At 42.3% G+C, this 24,099-nt stretch overlaps 1 protein-coding gene across 5 annotated transcripts in view; it reads right to left on the bottom strand.

The window, feature by feature from the left end:
* LOC126998465 (titin-like) overlaps positions 1-24,099 on the bottom strand; it is a 112,955-nt gene that overhangs the window by 38,963 nt on the left and 49,893 nt on the right. For 3 of the 5 annotated variants that reach the window (XM_050860179.1, XM_050860180.1, XM_050860182.1), the window contains exon 2: positions 5,577-5,665. The exons of the other annotated variants lie outside the window; for them this stretch is intronic. In XM_050860179.1, the coding sequence (XP_050716136.1) occupies positions 5,577-5,646 (70 nt within the window). In that variant the 5' untranslated portion in view covers positions 5,647-5,665. The remainder of the gene's footprint in view (positions 1-5,576; positions 5,666-24,099) is intronic. 5 annotated transcript variants of the gene reach the window in all.

Genomic DNA, 24,099 nt, shown 5'->3' with positions numbered 1-24,099 from the left:
ATGCGCAGTTTCGATTCACAAGCTCGGCCCCTCTCCCCTGCAAGTCCTCCTTTCTCCTTCAACGCTTTCCTCCTCCTCCTCCTCCTCCTCTTTCTCTTCTTTCTCCTCCTGCGTTTCGTTCTTCAAGCTTTGGTGGGTTTTTTTCGATCTTTCTCTTTTTTTTTCTTCTTGCTTCTTTGTCTACCTGATCGCCCTCCTTCACTGCTCACATCATCGCTTCGCCACCATCTATCTACCTTAATTCTCTCTCTCTCTCTCTCTCTCTCTCTCTCTCTCTCTCTCTCTCTCTCTCTCTCTCTCTCTCTCTCACCTTTTGGCTCCTACACCTTCAAGAAAGCCCTCACGCGTCCTTTCTCTCTCTCTCTCTCTCTCTCTCTCTCTCTCTCTCTCTCTCTCTCTCACCTCCACCTAGCTACTGCACTTCACTCCACCAAGAAACACTGAAATCCACCACCTCCTTACACCCCCAAACACACACACACACACGGAGGGGCATACATTCTTGCATGCTCGACCAGCGTGTGTGCATGAGTGAACCAAACAAAGGACGGACGGGCAGGAACAGAAGCAGCACCAGCAGCAACAACAACAGCGACGACGATGACAACAACAACCTGCTGGCTACACACTCCCACCACCACCGCCGCCGCCACCCTCGCCGCCGCCGCCCCACGCCTCTCGCCACCACCACAGACTCATTGCCGATGCTGGTACACGTGCGCGGGACGAGGTTGGGAGACGCGGGGACACACTGGGGCGCTTTAGGACATGGTCATTGCCACTCGTTTATTCAATAAAGAAGAGAAGGCGGAGGTGGAGGAGAAGCAAGAGGAGGAAGAGGTGGAGGACTGTGCCATTACAAGAGGTTTTCCTTTGAGGTTTGGCTACGCTTCTAATGCCCTCTGGTGTTCATGAATGTGTTATGTGGGGTACTCCTGCCTTTCCACTACACTTATATACTTTGTTTTTATGAAGGCAAGAAACAGCAGTAGTAGTGTGATGTGTGGTCAACCCGACTATGAACTTTGAAATATGCTTTTAATATTACTTTCCGGCGGTGTTTCTGTGGTTAAGAAATACAAAGGGAAGGAGACGTGTAATGTGGGGTCTTTTTGTCTCTTTTCCCCCTTTAATAATACTTTCTGGCGGTGTTTATGTAGTTAAGAGACAGAGGATGAGTGTGATGCGTTTTCCTGGCTCTGTGGCGCCTGGTTGTTCTTTTACTCCTCTCGTTGGTGGTGTGACACGAGGCTTATTCCATGTGACGTCCATCTTTCCTTCCCGACTCCTACAGTGGTTGGTTAGTAGGAGGAGAAAGAGGACCGGGAGGTAAGAATTGCCATCGTCCGGAGTGTTAGACTGTTAGAGGAGATTAAGGTGGAGGAAGAGAATGAGGACTAGGAGTTAAGAATTGCCTTCGCCCCTGGTATAAGTAGAGGAGAAGGGAAGCAACTGGGCGACTAGAAAATAAGAAGGAAGACAAAGAGGGGATGGGACACGAGAGGACAGACAAATGGGGTGATGATCTCTGTACAAAGAAGAAAAGAGGATAAAGAAGGAAAATAAGTAGTAGCTGCGGTAAAATAATAAAAAAAATGAGGCAGAAAAGGGATACATAAAAATAGTAGATGAAGAAAACAAAGAAGAATAAAAAAAAGTAGCTACATAACACAATAAAAACAGCGTAATTGGCGAATGGATGATACGTAAAGGTAACAGGTTAATGAGAATACGTAGCGATGACACCATGACCCCATACCCCGATGACTCAATGGTAAAGGTGCTATCAATGATCCAGGTATGAGTGATAGTGAAAGGGACAGGTACAGGTAAGGGCAAGGAACATCCAGCGCCACAAGGAGTTATATTCTTAATTACGCATTTCGGCGATCAAGCACATATTGGACAAGGCTTTCGTAGGAGTTTTGGACATTTTCAGGGGTAGTTTAATAATAATAAAAAAAACTTCTAAACCAAATTCATTCGTCCCGTCACTCTTTGTTTATTTGTTTGCTCATCTATCTATTTATTTACCATTGTTTACTTCTTACTTGTTTATCTTTATCTGTTTACCGTTGCGTATGGACCCTGGTGGTAGCTTAACCCTTCTGTACCAAGAACCTAAAAAAACACTTATTAGAACCCGAATGATCTCCTTTTGGCTTCTGGAAATAGCTGATATGAGAAGCGGGAAAGTCTGAGAACACCAACAATGTAAACCCGAGCTGACAACCATGGAAACCCGAGCTGACAACCATGTAAACCAGAGCTGACAACCATGTAAACCCGAGCTGACAACCATGTAAACCAGAGCTGACAACCATGTAAACCAGAGCTGACAACCACGTAAACCAGAGCTGACAACCATGTAAACCCGAGCTGAAACACACTACATGATTTCTCAAACGTCGTATGAGAATTTATAAGTTATGTGACGAGTTTGGCATTACCATTTTTGGGTCGGAATTAATTAGAAGCGTTGGATTTTCACAGTTAAGTCGACATATTACCAACTCATTCGTAATAAAAGAAAAAGTGATATAAAAAAAATCAACAAAACCTTCTAACCATGCCTTGAAAAACGGATCAAATAAACATAAATCAGCCACATTATTGTTAAGAAAGACCAGTAAGTTAAAAAAAAATCTGGCGTAAGTGGACTGGGTGCGTCTGAGTGTTGTTGTTGCTAGTGGTAGTGAGTGAGGTGGTGGGGGTGGAGGGTGTCGGCAGGTGACATGGGCGCTCCCGGACAAATGCTGGCAATCAGGGAGACGAAGCACACGGCAATTAGTAAGCCCATCAGTGCTAGTGGCCGGGCTCTCCTGCTCCTGTTCCTGCTGCTGTTGTCACTACTCCTGTCTAAACTAACCTGGGAGCATGATTTCTAGAGCTGTGTGTGTGTGTGTGTGTGTGTGTGTGTGTGTGTGTGTGTGAAGGTGATTAACGATGTGCTTTCTGGTTCCCCAAACTTGTTCTTATACCGAGTGCAACGCCTCCCCCCAAAAAAAATGCAGAGTCGAGGGTGTTAGGGTACACACACACACACACACACACACACACACACACACACACACACACACACACACACACACACACACACACACACACACACACACACAGAGTTTCCATGACTTTCATCTTTTCCATTCATCTCTTGTTCCATTTCCTTGACTTCTTTAATTTCTCTATAATATATAAGAACTCTAAGGTCGCCAGGCTCTCATCTTTCCCATTAATCTCTTTTGCTCTCCTTGGTATATTCTTTAATTCATCTATAATTTCTGAGAACACCATGGTTAGAAGGGTTCGTTTTCTTTTCCCATTAATTTCTTATTCTTTCCTGGACGAATATTTAATCATTTTGTTTATATGGACTCAAAATGGACCCTCATCCTTTCCTTTAATCAAATATTCTCTCCCATAAGTTTTTATTTTATTTTATTTGTTCCTGAGTTACTTTCTGGGACTCCTATAATTAGCAGGATTCTCATCTCGTCAAAAAAATTTCACAACCTCATTCACTAACTTCTTTAAAATTCCTCCTTCGTTTCCTTATTTCGCCGTCACTGCTTCATAAGTCGTTAGCCAAAACTTTATCTTATTTTCTTCAGTTGTTTTAGGTCTTGCGGGTTCTTTATTATCTGTATACCGTCACCCTCAAACAATAATCGCCTAAGTCATTTTTCAGCGATATCCAGGTTTTTGTCTACATCAATTTTTCAACATGTGACGCCCATTTTTGTACAGTTGCCTTCGTCATTCAGGGTTTGAGTGTTCTAGAATTGGCCTTTTCATTTCTGCCTAAATCTTAAGCCTAATGAGATAATGACACTTCTTTTCTGATTTCCTGTAAAGTAGAAAATAATGACTTGGGCGGTTTGTTTACCAAGGTGACGATATTTTAGTTTTCTTCTCATTACTTCATCGGGCATAACCTTAATACACTTCCTTGTTTAGTTTACCTCTTGCATATTCTCAATTTCCTGTACAGTTACATTTACCTCTCAGTGATTCATGAAGTCATCGGCCGCTATTTTTTCCTTTGCTATTTGAACATTTCCCAGTAACTTATTCTCTCTTTCTTTCAAGGAGTCATCAATCGAAACTTTACCTCTTCTCTTTACTTTCATTAGTCCTCACTGATTCACTAAGTCACTGGCCATTATCTTAACTTCTTTGCTCTCTGAAGATTTCCCGGTGTTCTCCTCTCATTCCTTCAAGGAGTCATTAATCGTAACTTCATTTATTTTCATCATTCCTTACTGATTCACTAAGAAGTAAGTCACTGAAGTCAATGGCCATTATCTTATTCTCGATGCTATCTAAACATTTCCCAGTGCTCTCTCTTTACTAAAACAGGTCGTCAAACGTTGCTTTACTTTCTCTATTCACTTTTATTAGCCCCGGGGAATTACTAGCTGCAGAGGCCAAGTAATAATAGATGTTTGAGGCTATCTACCCCGCACCGGCCAAGCAAGCTCAGCACCCTTGACCATCCCCGCCTCGGGACGGTAATTATGCAGGATCCTTGAAACAATTGACTGACACTTCACCTTCAAGCTAACTCTCTCTCTCTCTCTCTCTCTCTCTCTCTCTCTGCCTCGCGTATTTTGTTTTCACTATTGTTTACTTTTGAAGATGTGTTTGTGTGTGTTCCGTGCAGACACAACAAACTGTATATAGATAAAAGAAAATGCGCCAAGGGATGATGGTGGTAGCGATGATGGTGTTACTGCATAGATGAAGGAAGAGCCGCAGAGTGGTGATGGTGATGATGCAGGGTCTTCGTCATCCTGCATAAAAGTAAGGTGCTTCTCTGATCTGGTAAAAGTGTTAACAGGTGCTCCAACATATGCGAACAGGAGGTGAATGGTAATGCTATGCGGCAGAGTGTCCCTATTACCATAACATCACCTGCTACTGCTGCTGCTACTACCGCTACTACTACTACTACTACTACTGCCATTCTCTCCCCAACTTGAGTAAGCGGGGGAATGGCACGAGAAAGTTGAAGTCTTTACCAACCACAGATCAAACACTCGACTGGGGCCCTTCACCTCTACTAACCCTAACCTAGCCGTGTGTGTGTGTGTGTCTGTGTGGTGGAGGGGTTATTGTGGACGGACTATTAGTACTATTTATCAGCTTTCGGGACTACATTTCAGTATTTTTTTTTACAGTAGACAGTGCAAGGACGTGGAAAAAAAAAAAGAAAAAAAAAAGACCGCTACTTACTGCTGCAAAAAGGGAATTTCTTCCTAGACTATACTTTTTTTTGGAGGGGGGGAGGGGAGGGGGTAGTTCTAGTCTAAAAGATGATACAGGCCTTCCCCAACGTCCTCCATCCCTCTCTATTTGATGTGTGTGTACTCCATCCTGCTTCGGCAATTGCTACAACTTCCCCTCTCTCTCTCTCTCTCTCTCTCTCTCTCTCTCTCTCTCTCTCTCTGCTGGTCCCCTATCTGCCCTAACTTCCACACTGGGCTATATTAATTTTGTTGTCCATCTGTCAACATCAGTTCTGCGCGTGGTGGCTCCCTCCCTGCAAAGTTAACAAGGCCATTTCTTTTTCTTACTCGTCGTTGTGATGTCTTCAACGTCTCCGTCTTTTCCCTTTTCCATGATGCTGGCTCTCTGTCTCTCCATCTTACGTCAACCCATGGAACTGTTAGCAGGATTAAAGCACACGGATTACTTATTCATTCAGCATTTCCCATTGGTTAGTTATTTATTATCTTTAGCTATGTATATAGAACATCAGGAGGAGGAGGAGGAGGAGGGTATCAGGAAACCTCTCAACCCCCGAAATTGACCTCTCTTTCGGCCACCTCTTTTGATTTTTTTTTATAGGAGCAGCGAATAGCGGGCTTTTTTTTATCATTGTTTCCTTTTTTGTGCCCTTGAGCTGTATCCTTTGTTGTAAAAAAAAAAAAAAAAAAAAAAAAAAAAAAACTTCGTTCCCTTTTGTTGTTCTCATCATTATTCTCACCTATTTTCTATTTATGTATCTTTTTTTTTTTTTTTTTACCAAGCAACAAAGACGGGTTAATACGCTTAGAGGTGCCGCCCGTGTCCTGTCCCTGCAATCTCGACACGCCAGCTAGGCACAGCGTGAAAGGGGGGAGGGGGGGAGGAAGGGGTCTTTACTCCCTCCATCCCTCCCCTCCCTCTCCTAGTTCCTCCTCTTCCTCTTCCTACTCTTCCATGTTCTTTACTTCTCCTGTTTTTCATTTTGTCTTCGTCTCAACTTCTGTCCATTTATCTGTTGTTCCTCTCTCTTCTATTCTCCTGTTCATGTTCTTCCTCTCCCTCCTGTTTTTAATTCTGCCTTCCTCTCCATTTTCGTCCATTTCTCCTTTTCTCTTTCTTTTATCCTTTTTTCTCCTGTCTTTCCCTCATCTCACCTCTTTTCACCTCCCTTTCACTTTGTTTTCCGTCTCCACTTTTCTCCATTTCTCCTTTCCATTCCTCTCCTGCCCCTCCCTCTCCCGCTTTTCTTCTTCTTTTTCCTTCCTTTTCACTTTGTCCATCTCTTCATTTCCTTCCTCCAGCTCTTTTCTCCATTCCTCTCTTTTGTCCTTCCCTCCATTCTCTTCTCTCCCGCGTGCTGCTCCACCTCTCACCCTCTCCCTCCTCCTTCTCGCCACCACCACCACCTCCATCACAATCCCCTCTACCACTCTCTCTCCGCCCCCAGCACACATAAACACACTGGCTCCCCCGCGCTGCTAAGTTAACAACGCGAGGGGAAAACAGTATAATGAACAAGATAACATTTATACCCGTGGGACAATTTATTACCAGGTGTATTACGCGCGCTTAACGGGTCCCCCCCCCCCCACCCCCTTTTTTTTTAAGGGGGGACTCGTAATTTTGCACTGATTTCATTTCCGCTTTTTTTTATAGTTTTTTTTTAATGGTGCTGTGACAATATACATGCATACACAGGTACATATATTCATTCAAACCTTATCTTGCTATCTCTTTCATTACCTTTTTTTTTTGGCAACTCGTATTTTTGCACTGATTTCATTTAACTTTTTTTTAATATCCTGTGTCATAATATATACTTACATACATACATACATACATACATAGGTGCAAATATTCACTCACACCTTGTCTTTTTCTCTAATGAACTTTTTTTTACAACTGATTTATTTACGTTATCTCTTTTTTTTGTGCTGTGACATATATACAAACACACACAGGTAACATAGCAGGTGCATATAATCATTTAAACCTTGTCTTTTTCTCTCTAATGAATTTTTTTTTACAACTGATTTATTAACGTTATTTTTTTGTGTGTGTGCTGTGACATATACAAACACACACAGGTAACATAGCAGGTGCATATGTTCATTTACACCTTGTCTTTTTCTTTCTAATGAACTTTTTTCCCAACTGATATATTTATGGTATAATTTTTTCTGTGTGTGCTTCGACATAAACAAACACACACAGGTAACAGCAGGTCCATATGTTCATTTACACCTTGTCTTTTTCTCTCTAATGATTTTTTTTTTCCGCAACTCATATTTTTGGGGCTGATTTTATTTCATTGTTTTTTTTTTTAATGACATAATATACACACATACAAAGGTACATAACAGGTCCATATGTTCATTTCCACCTTGTGTTTCTCTCTCATTAACTTTTTTTTTCGCAATTCATATTTTTGGTCTGATTTAATTTCACTGTTTTTTTTTTAATGACATAATATACACACATACAAAGGTACATAACAGGTGCATATGTTCATTTCCACCTTGTCTTTTTCTCTCATTAACTTTTTTTCGCAATTCATATTTTTGGGGCTGATTTAATTTCAGTTTTTTTTATGACACAATATACACACATACACAGGTACATAGCAGGTGCATATGTTCATTTACACCTTGTCTTTTTCTCTCATTAACTTTTTTTCGCAATTCATATTTTTGGGCTGATTTAATTTCAGTTTTTTTTAATGACATAATATATACACATACACAGGTACATAGCAGGTCCATATGTTCATTTCCACCTTGTCTTTCTCTCTCATTAACTTTTTTTTTCGCAATTCATACTTTTGGGCTGATTTAATTTTTTTTTTTTAATGACATAATATACACACATACAAAGGTCCACAGTAGGTGCAAATATTAATTCACACCTTGTCTTTCTCTCTCATTAACCTTTTCCGGACCTCGTATTTTTGCATTGATTCTGATTACATTTCACTACCGTTTTTTTTATTTTTATTTATGATGCTATGACAATACATACATACATACATACATACATACATACACAGAGATACATAGTAGGCGCATATATTCATTTACATCTTGTCATTGTGTCTCTCATTTTACTTTTTTTTCATTGTATTTTTCGATATTTCACCGTTTTTTTTTTTTTTTTACGATGCTGATATAATAAACATTCATACATAGATAGTAATATTCGTTCATCTCTCTCTCTCTCTCTCTCTCTCTCTCTCTCTCTCTCTCTCTCTCTCTCTCTATGGCATCAAGTTCACGCTTTAGTCGCATTGATTTCCGTCCTCCTCTCTTCCTTTAGCGTTGGTTTATGACGCAGAGTCGAGAAGGTTGTTTATGTTTAGCGACGCACCGATTCTGTGTTTACTTTTCCCTCCTTTTGATTGTTAAGTCTCGTGTCGCATATTGTTGTACTACGAAGTGTTTGATAAAGCTAAGTATGGGTATAAATATGTATAAGTATAGTATCTAGATCGTCTTTTTAATTCACGAGTGGTATTTTTAGTCCTTAGTGTTGGTTTATTGTTGGGGCAGAACGGTTATCAAAAGCTAAGTATGGGTATAAGTGTGTATAAGTATAGTACATCACGTCTTTTTAATTCACGAGTGGTATTATTAGTCTTCCATAGTGCTGGTTTATAGATAGGGCAAAACGGTTACTATACACATCTTTTTATTTTCATTCTTTTTCGCCATGATAATTAATCCGAGTGTTGGTTTATTGATGGGGCAGAACGGTTATATACTTCTTTTTATTTTCATTCTTTTTCGCCTTGATAATTAATCCGAGTGTTGGTTTATTGATGGGGCAGAACGGTTATATACATCTTTTTATTTTCATTCTTTTTCGCCTTGATAATTAATCCGAGTGTTTATTGATGGGGCAGAACGGTTATATACATCTTTTTATTTTCATTCTTTTTCGCCTTGATAATTAATCCGAGTGTTGGTTTATTGATGGGGCAGAACGGTTATATACATCTTTTTATTTTCATTCTTTTTCGCCTTGATAATTAATCCGAGTGTTGGTTTATTGATGGGGCAGAACGGTTATATACATCTTTTTATTTTCATTCTTTTTCGCCTTGATAATTAATCCGAGTGTTGGTTTATAGATAGGGCAAAACGGTTATATACATCTTTTTATTTTCATTCTTTTTCGCCTTGATAATTAATCCGAGTGTTGGTTTATTAATGGGGCAGAACGGTTATATACATCTTTTTATTTTCATTCTTTTTCGCCTTGATAATTAATTCGAGTGTTGGTTTATTGATGGGGCAGAACGGTTATATACATCTTTTTATTTTCATACTTTTTCGCCTTGATAATTAATCCGAGTGTTGGTTTATTGATGGGGCAGAACGATTATATACATCATTTTTATTTTCATTCTTTTTCGCCTTGATAATTAATCCGAGTGTTGGTTTATTGATGGGGCAGAACGATTATATACATCATTTTTATTTTCATACTTTTTCGCCTTGATAATTAATCCGAGTTACTTTCCAACACGGTCAGAAGAAAAGTAAATATATACATACGCCTTTCTAATTCTTTCTAGTCTTCCTTACTGTTAACTGGCAGGACAGAACGCTTAAACACACAGATCACTTTTTGTTCTCATGCATTTTCGCCTTGATAATTATTCCGAGTTTCTTCCCTACACGCTCAGAGGAAAAATATATACACACGTTTTTTTTTCTAATTCTTTCGTTGTCTTTTCAGTCTTCCTTAATGTTGGTTCATGGCGGATACAACGCTTCAACATGGCTTCTAATCATCTTTTTTCTTTCTTTTTTTTTCGCTTTGATGTTTATTCAGTCACTTTTCAACACATTCAGAAAAAAAAAATTCATATACACCAATATAATCTTCCTCTTCCTAATTCACGATCTTTTAACGGGTAATACTAATGTTTTTTAACGTTCTTTTCAGCCGGTTGTATTAATCCATTTTTGTTACATATTTTAAGCCGTTTTCTACGAAGGGATGTGACTAACTCTGACGTATATATAACCAAAGGAAATGGTGCAATGAAGGGTTGGGAGGCCGTTTTGTGGGTATATTATTTTCCGTCTTGACTCGATGGACCAGTTGATAGTGATGATGGTGATGATGACGATGAACCCAAGTAGTCTCACACACACACACACACACACACACACACACACGACACGGAAGAGTAAAGGAAGAGAGGTTAGATGCACAGTTCCTATTGCATCATACCGCATTTTCTTTTATTTATCCTTCCATTATTTTTATTACGCTTTTGATCCGCTAATTTTTTTATCGCGTAATGAGCTTAGAGAATAATAAAAAAAGAAAAAACATAAAACAAAGCAAAACGACTATTTCCTCTTTCTGAAATACTCTCTCATTTGTAAGGAAAACAATAAAACTCTCTCTCTCTCTCTCTCTCTCTCTCTCCAAACAGGTGTTCACGCAATACCATTATGTCAGGTGTGTAGTAAAGAGACAAATAGCTTTTCCTGACACGATTGATGTTACTTTTATTCTTCCTGGAGAAATCTACTGCTCACAAATAGAATACTCTCTCTCTCTCTCTCTCTCTCTCTCTCTCAAGACCAGTAGAGCTTCACCAAGGACATCATTACTGGGTTTGACGTGGTTGTCCTTGAGTAAACGAAAGGTGAAGGTTTGTTGATGAAAGGTTAAGTTCAGAATGGAACTTGATAATATTATATACTTTGGTTGATTGGCTGACTGGCCGACTGACTGACTGAATGTATGGATGATTTGACTGACTGACTGACTGACTGAATTAATGGTCTGACTGAATGAATGACTGGTTTGACTGACTAGCTGGCTGACTGACTGAATGACTGACTGACTGACTGAATGACTAATTTGACTGACTAGCTGACAATGATTGACTGACTGACTGACTGAATGAATGACTGGTTTGACTGACTAGCTTACTGACTGACTGACTGACTGACTGACTGGCTGACACAGACCGACCCACTGACTCACTAACCGACTAGTGAGAGGAGGAAAAATGGTAAAATGAACGTATCACTCCAGAATAAAACAAATAAATAAATAACGTTCCTCAGTGTCCTTTTCAAAAGCTCTTCAATATGTTATAGTTAGAACACACACACACACACACACACACACACACACACACACACACACACACACACACACACACACACAGTCGTTTAGTCAGCCAGCCAGCCAACCTGTAAATAGATCAGTCAGTCACTCAGTAGGTCAGTCAGCCAGTCAGTCAGTAAAATAGATATTCACTGAGAAAGTTGTATATAAAAGAACGACGGTATAATAATTAAACCATATAATTTCTCTATCTCTTTTTTTGTGTGTGTGTACGAACGAATGTCTACAAAGGAACACGACGAAATCCTAAAGCTTGATAAAAAAAAACATGAAATAACTTGCCAAATACCACACCCATGCAAGGTTAACCAGGGGGAAAAAATACATGGGTGCATCATCTCCCGCTGTTGTGTTTGTTAATGGTGATGGAATTATTGCGTGTGTGTATATGTGTGTGTGTGTGTGTATGTGTGTGTGTGTGTGTGTTACCGGGTAGTAAAGACCGAAGCTTAACTCTCTCTCTCTCTCTCTCTCTCTCTCTCTCTCTCTCTCTCTCTCTCTCTCTCTCTCTCTCTCTCTCTCTCTCTCTGAATATTCCTTTGTTTTCCGGGAACGACTTCAATTTGTTTCCACTTTAGGCACCTCTTGTTTACTTCCATCCTCTCTTTTTCTTTTCTTTTTTTTCTTTCTCTTTTTCTGTTTTCACACTCAGCTCTGTCTCCGGCGTCTCTGCTTTGCTTCACACCTCAAAACCCGATGTCGATGCCTTTTTTTAGTGTCTTGTTCCATCATTAAGTTCTTTTCAGAGGCAAAGATTCGTGGCCCTGTTTTGTGTGTGTTGTCTTATTATGCGAAGAAGAAGAAAAAGAAGAAGAAAAAGAGAATGAAAGATAGTAGCAGCTGAAGTAATATGAAAAAAGAAGAATAGAAGACAAATTTTTAGTGTCTTGTTCCATCATTAAGTTCTTTTCAGAGGCAAAGATTCGTGGCCCTGTTTTGTGTGTGTTGTCTTATTATGCGAAGAAGAAGAAAAAGAAGAAGAAAAAGAGAATGAAAGATAGTAGCAGCTGAAGTAATATGAAAAAAGAAGAATAGAAGACAAAGAAGAATAAAGAAGTAGTAACAGAAGTTGGACTAGTAAAAAAAGGACATAATGAGGAAGAAAAAGAAATATATAATTGCAGTAGTCGAAGAGCCAACGAAGAAAAGGAGACAACGGAAAAAAAAAAGTATTAATAGTAGACGAAGAAAAAAAAATAAAGAAAAGAAAGAATAAAGAAGTAGTAACAGAAGTTGGACAAATAAAAAAAGGACATAATGAGGAAAAAAATGAAATATACAATTGTAGTAGTCGAAGAACCAACGAAGAAGACAAAGAGGAGAAAAAAAAGTAGTATTAATAGCAGACGAAGAAAAAGAAGAAGGTGAAGAAGAAAACAAAAAATGAAAAGAAGATAAAGAATAAAGAAGTAGTGACAAGTTGGATTAGTAAAATAAAAACATAATGAGGGAGAAAAAGAAATATCATATGTATACAATTGTAGTAGTCGAAGAACCAACGAAGAAAAGAAGACTAAAAGGATAAAAAGCAGCAATATTAACAGTAGACGAATGAGAAGAAGAAGAAGAAGAAGAAGACGAGACCGAACAACAAACAGAACATGCCCAGTGAGAAGACCTTATGGAACAAACTAACACAGCCAAACACAATAACATAACACCCATCACCAATACGCAATAGAACCATGCCCTTTTGCAAGACCTTTAAGGAACAGAACACCATAACGCAGAACCCTAAAGAAAAAGCAACCGTGTCCTCAATGCCCCTGGGAACAATGACAAACGCTCCAAGGACACCACCACCACCGCCGCTTCCCATCACCACTATCATCCACGCACCACCCATAGCAACAGCACGTCATCATAACCACCACCATCACGCTCTTTATATATAACCAGCACGTCACCACACCACTATTCTCACCACTACCGTCATCACCTTTTTGTCCCCCATCACCACAATCATCCCTATCACCCTCCCTCTCTATAACCAGCACGTCACCACACCATCCCCACTCACCACACCATTATCATCACCACTACCATCATCACCTTTTTGCCCCCATCACCACAATCATCCCTGTCACCCTCCCTCTCTATAACCAGCACGTCACCACACCATCCCCACTCACCACACCATTATCATCACCACTACCATCATCACCTTTCTGCCCCCATCACCACAATCATCCCTATCATCCTCCCTCTCTATAACCAGCAAGTCACCACACCATCACTACCACTACCCCATCACCCTCTCACCACATCATCACCATCACTACAACCACCACCACCCTGTCACCACACCATCTTTATCAGCCAGACGTCTTGATTCAACGCTCACTCTCTTCTGTAGGCGTGGAGAAGGCTGATATGCTGTTTACGATACCCAGCCAAACGTACTGACTCAATGCACTCACACTCATAATTATTGTCGTGAAGAAAGTCGCTGTACTGTTAACGATACCGGTGAAAATAATACCACTACAACGCAATGCTAATCAAGAATAATGCATTGGTATCTCCTAAGTCTCTAATGCATACCACAAGCTTTTCTCACCAATATACAAGCGTGAAAAAACAGGGAAAGTTGTGAAGATAATAAGAAGGACGTTTCGCTATACCAGAATGCTTGCCACGGAACTAACCTCCTCATTCACTTACTCACTCGCTCGCTCACCCACTCATTCACTCACTCACTCACTCGCTCGTTCACCCACTCATTCACTCACTCACTCGCCCGCTCACCCACTCATTCACTCACTCAATCGCACACCCACTCATTCACTCACTCACTCGCTCGCTTGCTCACCCACTCATTCACTCACTCACTCGCTCGCTCACCCACTCATTCACTCACTCACTCGCTCGCTCACCCACTCATTCACTCACTCACTCGCTCGCTCACCCACTCATTCACTTACTCACTCACTCGCTCGCTCACCCACTCATTCACTCACTCACTCGCTCGCTCACCCACTCATTCACTCACTCTCACTCACTCGCTCGCTCACCCATTCATTCACTCACTCGCTCGCTCACCCACTCACTCACTCACTCGCTCACCCACTCATTAATTCACTCACTCGCTCGCTCACCCACTCATTCACTCTCACTCGCCAACCAACGACGCGTGAAAGTAGATGAAGGTTTGGCAGTCGCGAGGTGAGTGAGTGCCAATACGACAGACACCTTCAAGAATAAAGAGATAGGTACTAAGGCAGGCATAAAGCGAGTAGTGCCAAAACGACACACACCTTCAAGAATAACGTAACAGGTGTGTGTGGTGCCAATACGACAGACCTCTTGAAGAATAAAGTAACAGGTTTGGCGGGCATAAGGTTTTTAGTGCCAATACGATAGACACTTGCCAGAACACAGCAACAGGTTTGGGGGTTCTAGGGTGAGTGAGTGGCAATACGACAGAGAGATTCAGGAATAAATGATCGGGATTGGCTGTCGTGAGGTAAGGTTAGGTAAGGTTAGGTTAGGTTAGGTTAGGTTAGGTTTAGCTGTGCCAATACAACAAACCTTTAAGAACACAGAAGAAGGTCTGGGGGTTCTAGGGTGAGTGAGTGGCAATACGACAGAGAGATTCAGGAATAAATGATCGGGATTGGCTGTCGTGAGGTTAGGTTAGGTTAGGTTAAGCTGTGCCAATACAACAAACCTTTAAGAACACAGAAGAAGGTTTGGGGGCCCTAGGGTGAGTGAGTGGCAATACGACAGAGAGATTCAGGAATAAATGATCGGGATTGGCTGTCGTGAGGTGAGGTTAGGTTAGGTTAGGTTTAGCTGTGCCAATACAACAAACCTTTAAGAACACAGAAGAAGGTTTGGGGGTTCTAGGGTGAGTGAGTGGCAATACGACAGAGAGATTCAGGAATAAATGATCGGGATTGGCTGTCGTGAGGTGAGGTTAGGTTAGGTTAGGTTAAGCTGTGCCAATACAACAAACCTTTAAGATCACAGAAGAAGGTTTGGGGGCTCTAGGGCGAGTGAGTGGCAATAAGTTAGACACATTCAGGAATAAATTATCAGGATTGGCTGCCGTGAGGTTAGGTTAGGTTAGGTTAAGCTGTGCCAATACGACGAACCTTTAAGAACACAGTAGAAGGTTTGGGGTCCTCACGCGTATAGTGCCAATACGATAGACACCTTCAGGAATAAAATAGCAGGTGTGTGGTGCCAATACGATAGATACCTTCAAGAATACAGTAGCAGATGTGTAGTGCCAAAATGATAAGACACCTTCAAGAATAAAATAGCAGGTGTGTGGTGCCAATACGATAGACACCTTCATAAATACAGTAGCAGATGTGTAGTGCCAAAACGATAGACACCTTCAAGAACACAGTAGCAGATGTGTAGTGCCAAAACGATAGACACCTTCAAGAATACAGTAGCAGATGTGTAGTGCCAAAACGATAGACACCTTCAAGAATACAGTAGCAGATGTGTAGTGCCAAAACGATAGACACCTTCAAGAATACAGTAGCAGATGTGTAGTGCCAAAACGATACACCTTCAAGAACACAGAAGAAGGTTTGGGGGCTCTAGGGTGAGTGAGAGGCAATAAGTTAGAGACATTCAGGAATAAATGATCGGGATTGGCTGTCGTGAGGTTAGGTTAGGTTAGGTTAAGCTGTGGCAATGCGACGAACCATTAAGAACACAGAAGAAGGTTTGGGGGCTCTAGGGTAAGTGAGTGGCAATACGACAGAGACATTCAGGAATAAATGATCAGGATTGGCTGTCGTGAGGTTAGGTTAGGTTAGGTTAAGGTGTGCCAATACAACAAACCTTTAAGAACACAGAAGGTTTGGGGGTCCTCACGCGTATAGTGCCAATACGATAGACACCTTCAGGAATAAAATAGCAGGTGTGTGGTGCCAATACGATAGACACCTTCAGGAATAAAATAGCAGGTGTGTGGTGCCAATACGATAGACACCTTCAGAAATAAAATAGCAGGTGTGTGGTGCCAATACGATAGACACCTTCAAGAATACAGTAGCAGGTGTGTAGTACCAATACGATAGACACCTTCAAGAATACAGTAGCAGGTGTGTAGTACCAATACGATAGACACCTTCAAGAATACAGTAGCAGGTGTGTAGTACCAATACGATAGACACCTTCAAGAACACAGTAACAGGTTTGGTGAGCGGAAGGAGTGTGGTGCCAATACGACAGACAAAAAAAAAAAAAAAAAATAATAAATAAATAAATAAATAAATAAATAATAAAAAAAAAAAGGAAATCATGGAAAAAGAAGAGGCGTTTTGGGGATTACAGGAGCTTCTTCACACCCTTCCCATCACCATCGTTACGGCCAATGCTTTCCCTTTCCTCCTCCTACCCAAGGCCTGTCCTACCCCGCTTACAACCTCCCTTACCTTCCGCCCTCCTCCCTGCCCTCCCTTCCCTCCCCTTCCAACCCTTCCCCCCAGACCCTTCCCTCCCTCCCACCAGCACGCATAATATAAACCTGCCGCCACCCTGCCCCTCCTCCTCCTCCTCCTCCTCCTCCTCCTCTTCCTCCCGGCGACCCTGTCCGTCATATGGTGGTAGAGGGTGGAGGGGGCGAGGGGGGATGGTGATGGTGGTGGTGGTGGTGGTGGTTTGGTTATGCGGCCTCTGTGTTCCTCTCGCCCTCTCGTCCTCCTCCTTTCTTTCCCTCCCTCTCTTCTTGGTTCCTCTATTCCTCCTTCCCTTCCTCTCCTACTCTCCCTCCTTCCCTTTAACTCTCCCTCTCTCCTCCTTGCTTCCTCTTCCTCTATCCCTCCCTCTCCTTGGTTCCTCTCCCTTTATCTATCACACCTACCCTTCCTTCTACTCTCTCTCTCTCTCTCTCTCTCTCTCTCTCTCTCCCTGGTTGTTCTGCCTCTATCCTTCCCTCCTTTTCCTTCTCCTCCTTCCCTTCCTCTGTCCCACCGCCTCCCTTTGTCTACCGGAGTGTGATAGAGGGAGGGGATGGGGGGGGAGGGGGGAGTGCCCGAGCCAAGCCAAGCGACGAGGAACGGAGGGATGAAGGAAGCTTTGGCAGTCCTTTTTGTGTTTATCTTGTTGTTTTGTTTTGTTGTTTTTCGTCTGGAGTGACTTTTCCTTTATTTTCCCTTCCTCATATTCTCTGTCGGCTTTTGAGAGAGAGAGAGAGAGAGAGAGAGAGAGAGAGAGAGAGAGAGAGAGAGAGAGAGAGAGAGAGAGAGAGAGAGAGAGAGAGATCATCGACATACATGTATTCAATTGCAATATGTAAAATGTAAAAATAAAGAAAGAAGAGAGAGAGAGAGAGAGAGAGAGAGAGAGAGAGAGAGAGAGAGAGAGAGAGAGAGAGAGAGAGAGCAAACAATGACTCATGTAATCCGAAGCAAACACAGGCAAGGGGTCAGGTTCAGGTGCAAGGATTTACCCCCCTCCCCCCCTCCTCTTTTTCCTCCCTCCCTCTCTGTCCTCTCTCCCCTCATTTCCCTAGTTCTGTCGTCTCCCCTTCCTCCTTCCTTCTCTCACCCTCTTCTCCCCTCCTCCTCCTCCTCTTCGCTGTCATCTTTCTCCTCAGTTCTGTTCCCTTTCTCTTCCTTCCCCTCCTTGTCCTCTTTTCCTCTCCTCCTCCTTCCCTCGTTGCTGTCTTCTTTCCCCTTCCTATTCCCTGTTCTTCTTACCCTCTCCACTTATGTGTTCTCGTCCATTTTCTTTCTCCCCTTCCATCTTACTGTTCTCTTCTCCCTCCTCCTCTTCCTATTCCCGTCTCTCCCTCTCTCCCTCCTTCTCTTCTTCCTCCTTCTCAGTGTTCCTTCATGTCCCTCTTACCCTTCCCTCCCCTCCCTCTCCCCTTCACTCTACCTATATAGTACCTTATCCTTCCTGTCTAGCCCCCCCCTCCTCTGCCTCCCTCCTCTCCCTTTCCCCTAACCTTCCCTCCATATACCAGTACTGAATTATTTTTGGGATGCTTGCAAGGATGTTAATAATGTTATGTTATAATAATAATAAACTTGAAGAAATAAAACGAATCTTCTTTCCTTCAACAGATCTTCCCAAATATGTCGCCTGTTTTGATTACGCTACTCAACCGGTCTTTTTTTTTTTTTCCCCGTCAGCTCTTCTTCCCTCCCCCTCCTCCTCCCCAAGATGATGATGATGATGTAATGATGATGATGATGACGACCACAATGAGGAAGTAATAGTCGGAAAAAAAAAAAGATATATGGAACAGACAAAAGGGAGACTGAAATGACAAGACAGACGAGACGGTGACAACAACAACAACAACAACAACAACAACAACAGCAACAAGAAAAAATATAACACCAGAAACGAAAAAAATAACGAGAAGCAAAACTGGTGAAGAAAAAAAGAGAAAAGAAGGAAGAAAGGAGGATGGAGAAGAAGAGATTGTATGTGGAAGAAGGAAGGAGGAAGAAAAATAAAATAAGAAAGAAGAGATTGTGTAGAAGAAGGAAGGAGGAAGAAAAATAAAATAAGAAAGAAGAGATTGTGCAGAAGAAGGAAGAGGAAAGAAAAGAAAATCTGGAGGAGAGAAAATACTGTGAGGAAGAAGGACGAAAAAACAAGTGAGAGAGAAAATAATAAAGAAAAAGAAGTCGAGAAAAGTGAAGAGAGAAAATAAGAACTTGTGTGGAGGGAGGAAGAAGAGAGAGAGAGAGAGAGAGAGAAGACGAGGAAAAAGACAAAATAAATAAGACGAAAAGAAAAAAAAGGACAAAAAAGACAAGAAAACAAGAAGAAAAACAACACTGGATTTACAGAACTGAACAGAAAAAAAGAAAACAAGGACGTTGGAAAAAAGGCAAACTAAAGTAGACGAAAAGAAAAAAAAAGGAGAACAAGACAAAACAAAAACAAAAACGAGACAATAAAAGAAGAACACTGGACTGGAGAGTAAAAGAAGAAACGAGGCAAAAAAAAAGACAAAATAAAGACAAAAAGAAAGAAAAAAAAAAACAGGAGACAAGAAAAGAAGAAAGAAGAAAAACAACACTGGACTTACTGGACGGGACAGCAACCAACCACAGCTTAAGGTTAACTGCAGCCCATAAAACAGGGACAGGTAGATAGGAGGAAGGGAGAGAGGGAGGCTGCGAGGAGGGAGATAGATGAAGAGCAGCAGGCCAGGGAGAGAGACAAAGGCTGGTGTGATGGGCCCGCGGGAGGTGATGGGAAGGGAGGGGAGGGAGGGAAGGAAAGGGAGGCTGAAATAGGATGGTTATGAGGCAAGGGAGAGGGTGGTTAGGGTAGGGTAGGGATAGGTTGAGGGAGGGATGACGGGGGTATGGGGTAAGAGGAAGGAGGGGGGAATGGGATAGGTATAGGGAGGGATGGGGCAAGAGGAAGGGAAGGGCAGGGAAGGGTAAACTGGTGGGAGGGAAGCCCTTGACCAGCCTGAACCAGGGTCAAAAATCTCCTCAAAACCAGCACCACCACCACCACCACCACCACCTTTCTGCCATCACCATCACCACCACCCTCCCATCTTCTTTTCATCCACATCACCACCACCAACAACAACAACCTACCACCTTTCATCACCATCAGCATCACTATCAACCTTTCTTCATCTTCGTGCAAACATCACCGCTATAGTAACGCTCCTCTACCTTCCTTCCTTCCATCCCCATCCTCCTCCTCCTTCTTCCCTCGTTGCTGTTTTCTTTCCTCTTCCTCCTCCCTGCTCTTCTTACCCTATCCACTTATATGTTCTCGTCCCTTTTCTTTCTCCCCTTTTCTTTCTTGCTGTACTTTTCTCCTTTCCTTCTTCTTCATTCATCACCATCACCACCAACAACAATCTTTCTACACCTTCCTTGCGTCATCATCACCCATACTGCATCACCAAAAACAACGATCTCTCTCTCTCTCTCTCTCTCTCTCTCTCTCTCTCATTACCACACCACAGAGAAAATCAAGGCCTAAAACCACACGCCTGATAATTAAAGAAAATGAGAGATGAGAAGAAAACTCCCCTTCATAACCACCTGTCCTCCTCCTCCTCCTCCCCCCCCCCCTCCTCCTCCACTTCTTCCCCAGGTAAATAATTCCTTCGCCGCCACCTCCAGGTATCCCACCCTCAACCACGGCCTCTTCTCCCCTCCTCCTCCTCCTCCTCCTAATTATACCAGTCCTCCCACCTGCACCTTCTTCACCTGTTTCCTCACCTGCTCTCTCTCTCTCTCTCTCTCATCAACTGCCTGACATTACAGCGAACAGCCTAATACTAATTAACTTCAACCCTTCCACCTTCTCCCTTTTCATCTTTCATCTCCACTTCCATCTCTCTGCCCTCCTCCTCCTCCTCCTCCTCCTCCCCTTCCTCTTATTTCATCCTGCCCCTCACCCTTTCTTCCCTCCCTCCACGTCTCATATTCCAGTCCCCACACTCCTTTTCTTTCCTCTCCTCCTCCTCCATTATCAACCATCAACCAGTCCAGACCTTCCCTCCTTACACCCTCCTCCTCCTCCTTCCCCACTACCATCATTATCACCAGCATCCCTTGTGTCTTTCGCCTGCCTCCCGTCTCATCATCCTCATCCTCAACTGGCTCATCACCATCATTACATCAGTACTGCTCCACTCATCACCACCACCATCATCATCATCATCATCATTGGGCATGGTTATATTCATCTTCAGCATCCTTTTTTTTATCTCCCTTCTTCCTCGTCCTATCAGTAAGAGTACAACATGATAAATAATGATAACAATAACTGAACTTCATCTAAAAAAAGGTCATAAAACAGAATAAAGAAATACGAGGAAAACGATAAACACCTAAAAAATAATAAAAAAACAAGAGAAATACAATAAAAAAACAACGAGGAAAACAGAAACTCAAAAGAGGAAAAACAAACTTAAAGAAACAAAACAAATGGAGGAAGAACAATGAAAAAAAAGTAGGCTAGCTATTTAAATCAACAAAAGACCTCAACCAAATGTTACTATTATACTGCTACTGTTAACACCCTTCATTTTGCCTTCGTTTCCTTATCACGTACGTATTTCCTTAATTAAATACGTATTCCCTCACATTCACCAAAAGTAGGCTACCCCCCTTCCTCCCCCTTCCCACAAATACGTATTCCCTCAGTCACACCCATCACCAACAGTAGGCTAACCCCCCTCCTATTCACACCCACCACCACCACCATCACCCTCCCCCTCTCACATCTAGCAGAAAAATACATGCGTTTCAACAAGCAATAAAGAACGCGGGGCAAGGCTGATATGGTTGCGTGGCGAGGCAATAGCGAGACTGTGATTAGGAGCGGCGCCAGACACACGCACAGACAGACAGACAGACAGATTAGCCGACCTGCCTGCCTGCCTGCCTGCCTCGTGGTGTTTTGTGGTGGTGGTGATTGTGGTGTTGAAGCGATTTCCGTTCACTGAGCCGATTTCACAGTCCAACACAGAGTCTTCGTAACAGCCCGAACCAAACTATAGAATCCCATACAATCCAAAATGGTGAGGTCTTCGATGCCATACTAAATACACAAGACTTTTCCTGTATAGTTTCGTCAAATCTGTGAACTTAAATACAAACACCAGACACTATACAAGAAAATTTCGAAGGCTCTGGTATTGGTTTGGGAGCTTACTAACCCATCATGGGGAACTGTGAAACTGGCCCACTATCTTCCTTCCCTTCCTCCTCCTCCTCCTCTCTTCCGTCCTTTCTTTCCTCTTTTCACCAAGCCCTCATGACCTGCCTCGTGGTGTTTTGTGGTGGTGATGGTGGTTGCTGTGGTGTTGAAGCGATTTCCGTTCACTATCTCCTTTCCCTTCCTCCTCCTCCTCTCTTCCGTCCTTCCTCTCCTCTCCTCATCAACTCCTCATGACAAGACGTGACAACTACCACCATCACCACGACTATAACAATAAAAATAATAATAAGAAGAAGAAATAAAAGAAAAATAATAATAATAATGTGATTTTTTTCTGAGGCAAGTATTAAGAGGAATGCAGAAAGAAAAAAACCCAAAAACCGAGTACAAAGATATATGGTAATACTGCATCACCGCTATCAACACCACCCAACCATTATCATCACCACTGCAACACCATCAGTCATCACCATAACCACCACCACCACCACCACCACAAGCGTTTATTTACACCATCTCAATCTACTTCCCCCCTCCCCCCATATCATACACCATTTCTGACCCCCCCCCCCGTCATTACCCCCTACCCCCCTTACCCTCACACACCAGTACAAAGCAGTATGTGTGTGTGTGTGTGTGTGTGTGTGTGTGTTAAGCCACGGGATTACACTATTGCTGTCAACCAAAATAGTGGACACCGGCAACTGCATTTGACATACACACACACACACACACACACACACACACACACACTCTACATCATAATATCATACTTTCACGTGTCAAGTCTTCCTTCCCAACGTCTATCGCGTGAATAGAAATGTTTTTTTATTAGTTAAAATTTTCCTTATTCACTCATTTCATTAAAAGTCGTAGCAACATTAATTAATTTTGATGCATGTCATGTGGCGAAGAAGTTTGAGGTATGTGGGGAGGGGGGGGGATAGTGAGAGGTAGTAGGCAAGGTAGGAAGGTAGGTAGGTAGGTAGATAGGGAAGGTAGGAAGGAAGAAGAGAGGGAAAGGAAGGAAGAAGGGGAAGGGAATGGGAGAGGAAGGAGAGATGGAAGGAAAGGGAAAGGAAGAGAAGGGAAGGAAGGGGCATCAAAGGAAGGGAATCAGGGTAGGAAAGGAAAGAAAGAAGGAAAGGAAGGAAATTAATGAAGGAAGAAAGGAAGGAAAGGGAGGAAAGGGAAAATAGAGGATGGCAGGTAAAGGGAAGGAAAGGATAGCAAGGAAAATAGTGTTAAAGGAAAGAGAAGGAAAACTGAAGGGTGAAGGGATGGGAATGACAACGAATGAATGACTGGAGGAAAGGAAAAAAGGAAGGAGGGAGGGAAGCGATGCAGCAAAAAAGGGAAAGGGATGATAAATAAAGGAAAATAATGTTAAAGGAAAGGGAAAAATGAAGGCGGGAGGGATGGGACTGACAACAAATGAATGAATAGAGGAAGGAAGGAGGGAGGGAGGGAAGCGATGCAGGAAAAAAGGGAAAGGGATGATAAATAAAGGAAAATAATGTTAAAGGAAAGGGAAAAATGAAGGCGGGAGGGATGGGACTGACAACAAATGAATGAAGGAAAGAAAGAAGGGGGAAGGGAGGGAAGCGATGCAGGAAAAAAGGAAAAGGGATGATAAATAAAGGAAGAAGAGGAGTAGCCGTGAGCGTCGCCTGCACGTCAGCAACAATAAGCTGACCTCAACACCACGGCTCCCGGCAATCAATACACCACCACCACCACCACCACAACCACCACCCACCACCACGACAAAAAAAGAAAAGAAAAAAAAGAGAACCAACACATGCGATTTTTTTGTGTATGTGTGTGCGTTATTCCCAGAAACACACACACACACACACGATGGAAGGAAAGGAAAGGAAGAGAAGGGAGGGGGCATGAAAGGAAGGGAATAAGGGTAGGAAAGGAAAGAAGGAAAGGAAGGAAATTAACGAAGGAAGGGGAGGAAAGGGAAAATAGAGGATGGGAGGTAAAGGAAAGGATCTCCACATTCTTTTTCTTTTTTTCAAGGGAATACTATCAAGAAAAGAAAATAGGTTAATAGGAACGGTA

This window comes from Eriocheir sinensis, chromosome 14 (genome assembly GCF_024679095.1).
Source record: "Eriocheir sinensis breed Jianghai 21 chromosome 14, ASM2467909v1, whole genome shotgun sequence".
In the NCBI taxonomy this organism is placed as follows: Eukaryota; Metazoa; Arthropoda; class Malacostraca; order Decapoda; family Varunidae; genus Eriocheir; species Eriocheir sinensis.
Note: the sequence above shows the minus strand (reverse complement) of the source record. Positions and strands in the feature narration are given on the sequence as shown.